We start from the raw sequence: 12,619 nt of genomic DNA on the forward strand, positions 1-12,619 counted from the left end.
GCTAACAACCTAGCTCTCACACTGATTATATATGGTAGCCTGATGTCAATCATCTCCCTCCTCTCCCACAATGATTTTTTAAATAAAGAAATGAAACATAGGGCACAAGGTGCTTATACAATGAATTTAAAAAAACGCCGTCTCTTAGAGTTCTCCAGGACCAATGAGATTATTAAAAGGAATACCAAGGTTCAAAGCCCTCTAAATGTAGCCCACTTTATAAAAAAAAAATACTGTTTTAAAGCAGTTGGAAGAGGAGGAAGGAAGGAAAAGGAGATCTTGTTAGCAGCCCTCAGTGCTCTGCACAGTAGCCCTTGAGAGATGCTGCATGAAGATGAACATATGTATTTCATTATGAACTGAAAACATGTTCGCTGAGCTACATGTTAAATTTTTAAGCAGAGGTGCCTGATTCAGCCTATATGCAGAGGAATGCGTTCCTTCTGCATCTTCCTTCGCAGAAGCTGGTGGGAGCCAAGAGCTTATACCAACAGTGAATCACAAAGTGGGTTTCATGGAGCTACAAAAATGCTGTTCAGCTGATGTGCAACATACTTTCTTGCTTCTCTTTACAATGGTTTTAGACAGAGTTTAATAATAACATCTGTGACCCAAGAGAAATTTAAAACATAGTGGCCTGCTTGCTCCAAAAATACAGGCACTTTTGCTCCATCCACACATCCTCCTCCCTCCTGCATGTGCTCAGCAGCACCTCGGTGGATGACACATACAAGAGAGGGAAAAAAGCCTCTGGATTCTTTCATGTTTGTTTTTCCTATCAGGCTGAGAAACCTCCAGAAGAACAGGATCAGGTCTCAGCTGACTCTGCCAGTATTGACCTCCCTCTTCCAGGGAGAAAGAAAAGCTCAGAACCACCAATAGTAACACCTTCCCAATTCTCTAACCCTAGCACCGGCGTAGCCATGAGCCACTGGAGAGTTCACTGTGAGTCCTCTATAGTCTGTCACTGGTGCTCAGGACACACAGGTCCCACTCCAAAGCTACTGTACTCCCAACATAGATGTTTTGTATAGGTTCTGTTCAGTTTGTACTTCTCACTCAGGGCAAAGAACATGATTCAAGACTGTTCTCAAGGCAGCTGAGACCTTTTGACATGCTTGCCATTATGTGGTTGGGTAACAGACAGGAAAACATAGGAAACCACTGATTAAAAGCCAAACAAATTAGCAAAATAAGAAATGACCCTCTAAATCAAAAGCTACAATTCTGCTGAAGTCCTGGTGCCTGTGTGGGGGCATCTGAGCCTGGGAGAGGAAAGCTTTTTAGTTCACGTGCCTGCTTGCTTCTATGCTTTAACCACATGAAATACTATAATACGCAAGACTCCGAGGTCCTATACATACCAATTAAACTTTGTGGTTTAAAAGACTAACATAAGAGAGGCCAGCAGGAATGATGTTCACATAGCGTATCCGCAAACCAATACGTAGCAGCCAAATCTAATGCGAACCCTTACTATCCTCAGGAGGGCCCCATAAAGTGCTCAGAAAGAGCACAGTGAGACCACTCTAAAAACCAGCTGGGAACTTAGAGACAGAAGTATGTTAATACCAACCTGTCATGGAGTAGGATACCGGGGTTTATTCAGTTAAGAATCGTCGAGATTAAAGCCTGTAAGTACAAACACACAAACACATAGCAGATCCCAATCGTTTGATTTCAACTTCCTTTCCCACTGGGGAGATCACTGCAGGCTGAGGTGAGTTGGGCAAAAGAGCATTAGTGTTTCTGTGCCACCCAGCTGCGTGTGGTTACAGGTCTCCAGCATCACCAGCCAGGTCCCTGGGCATCTCCAGGCATTTGCTGCTACAAATCCGTCCGGAGTTCCCCTCACGAGCTCTGTAACAGGCTGAATGCTGGAGCACTGTGTATGTGCACTACATCCTGATGGGTCCCCATTGCCTTGTGGCAGTAATTGATTGGCAAAGATATCTCTATGCACCCAGAAAGTAATCCACCTGTCGCTGGCATGTGTTGCTTTTGTTTGGTTTATTTCTGGTTTTATGCCTCATCCATGGAGCCCCTCCAAAAGCAAGCATAAAAAAGAGCTGCCCATACAATAGGGGTTCACAAGTTCCCTCAGGGTTATATTCTTACCTCTACCTATGTTAACACTGATGTCTGTTTATGCTGAACACCCAACACAATACCTAGGAGCATAAAAGAAGAACTGAGAAGAATATTCTGCTTTCCGTAAATGGCAAGATTTAATGAGTACTGCTCCAGATTTAGATGCCTTAGACTCACAAGCCGTTCTAATCCTCTGAAAAGAGCAAGTTACAAGGTATTTTTCTGCTAGCAAATACAGGAAAAATATCTTATTAAACTTAGACCCGGGAGGATTTTATGGCAACCTACCATCCCCTGGTACAACTGTGTTTTCAATGAAGAAACAACTATTTCTTGAGAATCAGTCGCATTTAACACTGTGAAACACTGCCCAAAGCTCAAAGAGTGATTCCAACATATTCCTCTAACCCTCCAGTTCCATCCCCTTGGGCATCTGTCTTGCAGTGACAATTGCTGGTGAAGGCAAGCATGGGAATGCATTAACCATAAACAGGCTGCTCTTCAATACCTGAGAAAAGCAACTTTTCCTTATGGTAGCTCAGTTAGGGAGGCCAGGCTATGCACCGCTAGAATTTACAAGTGGAACAGCTCAATCCTCGATCATCATCATTATTATTTATTGGTATTACAGAAGGACCTAAATGCCATCAACTCAGAGCAGAGCCCCAGTATACCACATCTTGCTCATACACGTGCGGGGGGAAGACTGCTCTTCCCCTGTTGCACTTTCAGTCTGGGGAGCACAGAAGAGACAGTAACACTGATAAAAAATGTGTTTTCACAGAGCATAGCTTGCCATCTGCTAAAACTGAACACGCTGGCCAGTAAACACGGGCCTACTGCTCAGTAGGAGTAAGGGCACATCACAGTAGTTGGTGCTTGCAAATACGCTTCTACGACACTTCATGCAGTTTTACCATACCTCCAATGAGCTTCTAAAGACCATAAAAGAAACAAATTTCATAAAGTGAATGGGGAAAAAAACCCATAAAATACATCTACTTCATCTACCAGAACAAACTTTTAACAAGTTACTGCATAGAAACCACAGAAATTAGCTTTTTTGCTAATGGCCAAATTATTTAAGTGTTTTTATGACTTATCTTTTTTAATTAAAAAAAAACCCCAACTATTTACTGTTCTGTGGTTTTCTTTTTAGAAAACACAGATAATCACAAGGACATGAAAGAGATTACAGGGAAGCCAGAAATGAACAATAATCTCTGTGTGTATGTACATTTCTAAAAAATGTGCCAGTCAAGTACATGGTAGGTAGGTACTATTTTATGTAGGTACTGTCCTATCCAGATGGTGCAATTAAAGAGCTAGCAAAAGTGAGTTATAAAAGAAAATTTTAAAGGCCAAAATAAATGTTATTCAGAGAAATAATTACTAGCCTCCAAGAGTAGGACAGGTACAAACACCGAGAAAGAAGCACAGTTATTTCAGTATACTGGTAAACGAGGGCAGAAAATGTCATGTTAAATACAAGTTAAGTTTCACTGAAAATGTTTTTAGACACATAATCTTCAGTCTGTTCAATGACCTTGAAGTGCCAGAGTCTACACATTAAAAGGAGCCCTGATCAAAACAAACGTCAGAACAAGCAGAGAAGTTTGCATGACCTGTGAGAGCCTTTTCTTCTCTAATTCCTAGATTGTACTGTGTAACAGTCAAAGGAACAAAGAAACCACAGATGTGATTTTCTATGGTCCTGCCTCTTTTAGGTCTTATGACGATAACCATTACTTTAAGATCGAAGTGCACAGGTTGTTTAGAGCAACAGCAATCCTAAGAGATAGGGAAGTACCGTTACTCTCACATTGCAGGTATGCAACTGAGGCACAAAATCACCTATATAATGCAAGTGCTATTTCAGAGGATACTGGTGAGGTAACTGGCAGAGTTCCTCAGTACTCCTATTCAGCTTCAATTTAACCCAACACCCAGCTGTTCATTTGGAACCTCACGCTCTACCTCTTGCCAAGCCTCAAATGTCCCCGAGGTATCACCATGAATACCGCAGCACTGCTTCTGAGCTCGCAGACATGGTGACGGGGCTGTGTGGAGCATCACCAGCTCTGCCAAGGGTGGCACACACATTCTCAGTCCTGCAAGAAAACAGCACCTCAGCATCTCTCCTCTTCCCACAACAGCCTCACCAAGGGCTGACGAAATTCAAAAGGATCCGTAAACACAGCACTTCTCCACTCATCTTACTGAAGCCAGCGAGCGTAGCAGATGTGCCATCACACACCTACGACACTGAGCTTTTCACAGTGCACAGTGGCAACTCCCTGTGAAACATGGCTTCTCATGGGAGGTGACACTGCCCTCCTCACACTTGCACAATAGCACTGGGGTTAGAGTGCCTGCCCAGCAGAAGGGTCTAATAGTTGAAATATACATCTCCTGCCACAACAGACTCACAACCCTTACTGCTAAAACTGTTCCACTTTTTCTCGGCACGCTGCATATCTACTGGTTTGGACAAAAGAGAGAGAGACAGAAAAACATAACCTACATACATACACACAGAGCAGGCACATTTCTAAAGTCCTGATTAATTCTCAACTCAGAGGGGAAGTTTTAGGTCTTGCCCCAGTGACTGCTTATGTATGAATATTCCAAGACATTAGAAAAAAAAAAAGACTTAAACAGCTGTTGGAGCAGCCCTTGGACTGAAACTTAGACCTTTGTGTAATTTCTGTCAATGTACATCCTTTAAGCGTATAATTCTGTTCTCAGGGATGTATGCAGGTAGAACTGTAATTCTAAAATCTTTAGAGCTGCACCTGTATTTTTGCATTGGGGTTGTGCAATATCTACCACAATAGAGTCTTAATCCATAAATGAAACTCCAACAACCATGCTACAGTAAGGAAGGAAGGAAATAACTACAGTAGCAATAAATTCGAGATATTTGGGTTAGGGATAACTTCAAATAAATTCTGTGTTTTATCAAAGTTTGCCATCTAGGGCCCTCTACAATAAGCAGGGAGTGATACATGCTTTCAGAAGTCAACTCATCCAAGCTTTCTCAAGTACGGATGATAAGATTGTCAGGGAAGAGATCAAGCCAGTGACCATCTCCACCTCCTTCCTACTGCAGAAGTCCAAGCTTAGACTTGAAGGCTGAAGTTAGGCACGACGAAGGATCCCATCCATTATTTCTTCCAAAAGTGGTGTTGTCATTGGTGATTTGTTAGGATTTAAAATTATTATTACTGGGGCAAGGGGTTGGAGATAGGAATGTTTGGTAAAGAATGTGAGACTGTGGGAATAAAAATGCCAAAGGAATGTTGTAGGTCATCAAGTTTCATCCTGAGCTACAGCGAGCAGCCATATACTGCAGACTACTTTCAACCCACACTTTCAGCTTTTGCTTCAATGAATTTGTGCTTTCAGGAACTAGAAGGATCTCACTTGCATTGTACAGCAGATTATCTCTCCTTATGCTAACATCCTTTGTTCCTAATTAACATAACCATGGTGGACTTGGCAGTGTTGGTGGACTTGGCAGTGTTAGGTTTACGGTTGGACTGGATGATCTTAAAGCTTTTTTCCAACCTAAATGATTCTATGAAAATATTTTATTTGGACATACAAAGGCCTTGGCATATAAGCTTCTGTAAACTGGGCAGTTTCATGTTTTAAATTCGTAAAGTGGTACATACCTTACAGAACTTCCCAGTTTAGCAGAACAATTACTGTTTTTCTGAAAAGCTCATAATTTTCCCCTTCTGTTCTTTCAAAATCTACTAGTCTATTGAATTTTAATAAAATCAAAAGGGATGTCCTCATATCTTTCTCCAAAGATCTGCATCAGTAAATTCCTAACACTGTCAAGCTTGGGAAGAATGCATTATGTTCCCACTGTGATATGTGAACCTGCTATCAACAACCTAAACATGTATCTAATGATTGTTATTAAGCCGGATTTGGTTTATCATGCACATGTAACATCAGCAGTATCAGAGATAGGATTTCAATCCGGTGTCTGTCTTTAGTGTTCATTGCTAAACTTCCCTCCTAGATTTAAACTCTCTGAGCTTGTCCCAACACCGGCACAGTAGTACCTACTCAAGCTAAGGCTGCTAGTAGCTTGCTCCTAAGCAAACCAGGTAATGCCAGTTAAACCAGCAAACCAGGTAAAACCAGGTATGGCTGCAGGTGTGGAGGGCTGCGTGTGGAAGAGGACTTTCAAGCACGTTTGAAACACACACTTACTAATTAAAGTATGTATCAATTTTAAGTGTCTACTTAGGGGATAAGAAGAGGTGCTCTCTCCTTTAGCAGCTGGAATTTGCTGAAACGTGGAGGGAGCTCAGCAGGCAGCAACATGACTAGCATGCTGTAGGGCTGGAAGAGAGGGAAAACAGAGGCTGGTAAAAGCAAATAAATGAAGTAAGCCACAAACTTTATATCATGAGGACAAAAAGGAAAAAAAGATGTTAAACTCCCGAATTAGTTCAGTCAGATTAACATCATTCTGCTTTCCATGTGGGATTCTGCTGTTCCATTCAAATATAGTCATCGGGTTTGGTTTCTGTTTGTTTTTTATCGCACTATCATCTCAAGGAATTTAAAAAAAACCACCTCCCTATGGGAAGTCTGCCTTTCACTTTGCACTATATCTGCCATTTATCAAAGGTCTGAGCCGTCGGGATTTTTGACCTCATGCTCCCTTTAGTTTCATAAAAAGCAGTCTGGCTACTCTGGAGAAGCAGCACCAAAACCTTACCACAAATGGACTTTTGCCCTGTTTGGATAGATAATTACATTTACCGTTATAGATACTGCTACAGTAATATTGAAGTCAATGTTTTTTATAGATCCCCTCAGCACAATTTATTGCAAACTGAACAAAACAGAAAACCAATTAAATAAAATATCTGCCAGAAGAATACATTTAGTGATCACTGCGCTCCACAAATCATATATGGTGAAACTGTATCACAAAGGGTAATAATTTTTAAATTAAACAAAGTATCTGTATATCAAATACAGAAAAATCTGGATCAGCTGAAGTTTTTGTGCATAGCAATTTCTGTAGATGTGCGATAAACCTTTCTTTCTGATAAGGTGCTGCTAAATATTAAGTCTGGAAAAAATTGTGTGTATATTTATGTTTATTTTCCATAACAAAGAGCTACATGTTTACGAGGGATCATGACATCAACTTACTGGACAAATAAGCGCCTGCATGAACTTAATATTTTGACAACAAACAAAAAATGAAAATACTGGCACCATGACACTGCAGTCTTAGAACTAGTTGGCGGAAGTCCTGTTCACAACACTTTAGCAGTCTGCACACAGCATGAAGAGCAGCCCATGAATCAAAATCAATTGTGAATACAAGTCTCACTCTCCCCGTATTTCTGGTTTGGCTTTGATTTTTTTGTTTTAATCAGCTAGTATTAATGCACAATGGGAATTCTCCAAGAGGGTCAAAAAGAATACAGTTTTGCAAAGAAAGCTGTTTACCTAGCACAAAAAAGCTCCTGGGATGACTATAAGGTGTCTTCTAAGGAAAAGTAGGGGTTTTAAAAGCTGTCATCAATTGACTATTTTTCCCCAATCAGAAAGGGTAGTGTATTTTTAGAAAATCTAGAAACATACATATTCGGCTTAACACAGTAAGAGGCTATCCTTGAAGCATGCTACCTGTATATATTCCGATGCACGACTCCATGTTATTTATCAGTTACACAAATGCCAGTCACTAGCCCTTACCAAAGTAAATGGTGCGCTGCACCACCCACCTGTCATGTCTTCAGTTTATGATATTTCAAGACTGGAAAGGAAATTAGTTCCACTTGCATGAGCCTTTGTTTGAAAGTAATAGTGCACAACATATTTCTGTGGGCATAGGGGACAGAGAGCAGAAATACTAATTGTAGGAATTCACTAACCAGATACACTCTTGATGTTACAAGGACTAGCTTTGCAAGACTTGCATCACTAGTAAGGGTTTTAACTATGCATCCCACTGTCAGGAAAGGTCAGGGACAGGCTTATCATTTATGGAATTTATATTAGAGTACAAAATAAAAGTAATGAGGACACAAAACCGGAAGCAATTTGCATACCTCCCTGCACAGCTCTCTCTTGACAAAGCAAGGGAGCCTACAGTGATCTTCCCAGTTATTCAAGCTCACTTTACAATCAGGGCAACCATATACTCTGCTGTGCTATCAAATCCACCATTTCTCTAATTCACAAAACTAATGGCATTACGAGAGGATAACAAAGTACACGTCAGACTTCTACAGCACAGAAAAGAAGGCAGAGGAGAGAGGATCGATTTAATTTATAGCCTCCTTAGTTTCTTTCAAGACATATCATGCAACCAAAAATCACATGCTCCTATTATTGTGGCACAGGAGGATTTACAAGTTGTAAACAAATTTTTTAAAGCTCCACGTGCACATCAGCCTAACCTCTGCCCCTTTCAAATTTATTTATTTTCCCTTGATCCACACACATGAATACTCCATGGTAGCATTTTCAATGAACTATTCATGCAGGTGAACATCCCTCAGAGAAGCAGCTGCCCCCTCAGCTTTTATGGTTATTTGTCTCTCTATCATGGAGCTCAAAGGAATAATCCTACTGCATATTTCTTCTTCATTTATTTTACTAGGTGAGGTGTTTAAGAGGATATATGGTCATCTGGAGCTCATCACTGCCAAATTTTCAGCCACGCAGCTGTAAAGGGTAAAGGAACTAGTTTAGGTCCTTGGTTTACAAAGTGCTGAGTACCTCCAATGAGGTGTCAAATGTGCGTCGTGACACTTTAAGATTGCTTAGTGCCTCCTGAGGTTCACGGGGCCTGATCCAAAACCCCACTGTTATGAATGACAGTCCTCCCCTTGACTGCAATGCGCTTTGGACAGAACAGCGCTTCACAGCTCAAGCCTTGTGCTTCTGAGGCAAGGCAAGATTTGCCATAGATTTAAGAACGTGGGTTAAGGTGCCAGGTTTGAGAAGCACTGGATCTTAGCGTTCCTACCTCCAAACACTTAACCCAGAGTGAAATAAATACATATATAGATAGCTATACAAACAAACATTCAAGACTACCTTAAATAGGTTTTGGATGAGGTACTTATTTTCAATTGTTTTAACCTCACATACATACAGGCAGCAAAATTCTCTCCAAACCCTTTAAGCCCATCCTGCTTCCACTGGGCCTAATGTATTTCTTCCACTTCTGTTCCAAAAAAAAAAAAAAAAAAAAAAATTCTGCAGACTGTCTTTACAAATCATTTTTCTCTGGAAGCCTTTGTTAAAATCAGTTCTTCTACTGGAAGCATGCAATAAAACAAAACTAACAAGAAAAGAAGGTGCAAAAAAATGCTGACAGTCATACCGTAAAACATCCAGTGCAAAAAGACTGGCTGCTCTCATTGGGGTTAAGGCGGCAAAAAGTCTTTCATTACCAGGTTGCTCGTTCAAATCCAGTCTTGCTTGACGATAATCACCTGATGGCAGGCAGAGCAAGCAGCATACTTTTTAAGTAACTCTGCAAAAGTATTTTTAATTGAATGTGTAAATACTGTACAGAATGTCTGCAGGCATTCATGATGAGAGTATCATCCTGCAAGGCTGAATTAGTAGATAGTAATTAAGCAAACAAAAAAGAACTAAGTTGCAGAAAAGACTGTAACCACTTTCATTTGCTCTGACAGTTGCCATTTATCTTTGCTTTTGAAGAGACTACTTGGTAGTATTCTAGTAAGTGAACTGTAGCATACTGTGAAAAAAATAATAACATTTTAGCAATACAAGCCCTCACTGCAGCATCTGTTATTAGATCTTTGCAGAGAGGCGAGGAGAGACCACTAGTCATAAATGTGGATTAGCAAGGTTCTACTATATTCGTTTTAGAGACTTCAGAGCGCTTTGCATGAAAGCTGTTACTTGCCTTTTATGTCGAAAAATGAACTTATGCCAACTTTTTAATATTGAATTGATTCTATTCTATTCTAATTCTTCAGGGAACTAGTCCTAACAGCCTGCAAGCACTGTCCACAAAAACGGCAGCAGTCTAACAGCAGAGAAATAGAGGAAGGACAGAATCAGAATAGCTGACGCTGCTGATTTGCAACATTTTCTTTTCACAGAAAACGGCCATCATCTTACACTTCTTTCCTGAGCAAATCAAAAACTGGCTTTGAAAGTGTCAAGCTTTATGATGTTGACTCCAGCTCTGACACCTGATTATACAAGAGGATTAACACAAGCGCTGCGCGTGCTCAAGGGAATCACTGCATCCTCACCAGCGGAGCCTTAGCGGCTCCACATCCTGGGTGACTCCCTAGCAAAACAGGCAAAAACCAGGACTTGAGATCCTAGAGAAAGGATGATAATTCACATACTTACAAGAAGTACAACACGAGCTCTCTGAACTGAGCCAAGTTTAAATAAAGTTTATCCTGAATTCATGAAGTTCAAGCAGAGTCAGAGCTTAGCTGAACTGTAGTAAAAACACTCAAGAGTTTTCCAGAAACACTAAAATCCTTCAGGAGAAAGTTGATCTTGAGCCTTCATAAGAATATCTTCCTGTCTCTGAAGTTACACAGGCAGTGCAAGGTGCCATGTAATATTTACCTATGACGCCCACTGTTATGATATAATGTATCAGTAAAGGATAAATTAGAAGCAGCAAATCCCCAAAACCACCCGTGCAAATACACAGCCGTTAGTGGGTCAACACACAAAGAAACGAAGACTAGTAGAAATTGAAAATGAGTTAAAAACAGATTATGGGCGCTCACCGTGAGAGTCGCTGTCTGAAACAGGTAATTAACTAATAAAGGCGACGCACACTGCCTTAACTGCGAAAAGTTGGGAACGCTGATGCTCTAATGCAGCAACACCGGCCCCGGCGCGCGGTTTTTATCCATCGACGAGGCTGTAAAAATCCTCGGAGAGCTGCTGCTATTCCCGGACCTTTGTGGGACACACACACACACACACACCCCACGCCGCGCAGCCGGCCCGGCGGGGTGAAGCCCGGACCGTGGGGCAGGGGACGGACGAACGGACGGACGGACGGACCCCTCCCGGCCCCAGCCCTCGCCGCGCACCGCCCGCTCCTGCCGCTCACATCCACCTCAAGCCCGGGGCTGGGTTTTTACTTGATTTTTGTTTTGGTTTGGGTTTTTCTTTCCCTGGCGCTTGAGGAGGCAGAGCGCGGCGCGGGGAAGCTTACACGGGGATGACTGAACCGAGGGGAATCGATTAAGCCTCGATAATTTAATCTGGGACTTTACGCGGGGCTGGAGGGGATAATCCCCGCGCCGCCGCTCGCCCCCTGCCTCTCCTTTACCCGGAGACCCTCGCACGGCCCCGGGGGCACGACGATCGTACCCGGACACCACCTCGCCGCTGCGGGGCCAAGCCCTCCTCCTCCTCCTCCTCCTCCTTCTCCTCCTCCTCCTCCTCCTCCTCCTCGCAGCGCGGCGCACACCGCGCACCCGGCCCCTCTGCAAGATGCGCGCTCGTAAACTTTCCAAACTTCTGGGGAAGTGGCGGAGGCTGCGCGGGGTCGGCCCGACCCCGGCGGCTCTTCGCCTCCCGCCGGCACCTCACCAGCCGCCGGGGCGCCGCTCGCTCGCCCCCAGCGCGGCCCGCGGGGACCCCCCGCGCCCCGGGCCGGGCGGCGGGGCGGGGCGGGACGGGAGCGGCGCGCTCCGGCCGCACCGAGCCCGGCGGAGCGCAGGCGGCAGCGGCGGGCTGCGCCCCGCAAGTTGGGGGAGCAAAGCGATGCTAAGGGCAGGGGTAAGAGCAGGGACACCCCCCCACACACACCCCCCCACGCCGCCCCTCGCACTCACGCTGCTGTTCTCGCCCGTCCAGTGCACCATCGCCTGGTTGTGAGACGCGTCCCCTTTGAGCACGAAGGAGGTGCTGATGAGGGAGACCTGCTCCCGGCCCGCCGCCGAGGATGCTCTCCTGGGGCGGCCGCCCTCCGCCGCCGCCGCCCCACCGCCGCCGCCGCGCCGCGCCTCCGGCGGGCTGCGCGCCCCGCGGGTCAGGGCTGCGGGGCACGGGCGGCCGCGGGGCTCCGCGCAGCCCAACGCGGCGGCGGCGGCGGCGGCGCCCAGCAGCGGCGGCGGCGGCGGCAGCGGCAGCAGGAGCAGGAGCAGCAGCAGCAGTAGCGGCGGCAGGCGGGCGGCCCCGCGCGGAGCGGCAGCGGCGGACACGCGTGGCCCGCCGTGCGCCATGGTGGCTCTCCGGCGTGGTAGTGACAGGCGGGGAGGTGGCGGGGAGGGAGACACCGCCGCGGAGGGCGGGGGCGGGGGAGGGTTGTAACCGGAGCGGGGCTCGCGCGGCAGCGGCGTGCGCGGGGCTGCGCGCCCAGCCGGGGCGGCGCCGCCATCTGCTGGCCCGCGCCGAAACGCCGGGCGGCGGGGCGGGAGGGGGGGGGGGAGCGCTCTCGCGCGCACGGACACGGGCGGGGTGGCGGGCACGCCCGCCCGCGCCCCCCCCGGTGAGGTGAGGCGAGGCGAGGTGA

At 45.2% G+C, this 12,619-nt stretch overlaps 1 protein-coding gene across 5 annotated transcripts in view; it reads right to left on the reverse strand.

Annotated features, from left to right (window-relative positions):
- The window catches only part of SORCS2 (sortilin related VPS10 domain containing receptor 2), a 587,964-nt gene extending 575,606 nt beyond the window's left edge, over positions 1-12,358 (reverse strand). For all 5 annotated transcript variants that reach the window (XM_075022616.1, XM_075022608.1, XM_075022603.1 and 2 more), the window contains exon 1: positions 11,940-12,358. In XM_075022616.1, the coding sequence (XP_074878717.1) occupies positions 11,940-12,329 (390 nt within the window). In that variant the 5' untranslated portion in view covers positions 12,330-12,358. The remainder of the gene's footprint in view (positions 1-11,939) is intronic.
- Positions 12,359-12,619: the final 261 nt, after the last annotated feature.

The sequence above is a fragment of the Buteo buteo genome, chromosome 1 (genome assembly GCF_964188355.1).
Source record: "Buteo buteo chromosome 1, bButBut1.hap1.1, whole genome shotgun sequence".
In the NCBI taxonomy this organism is placed as follows: Eukaryota; Metazoa; Chordata; class Aves; order Accipitriformes; family Accipitridae; genus Buteo; species Buteo buteo.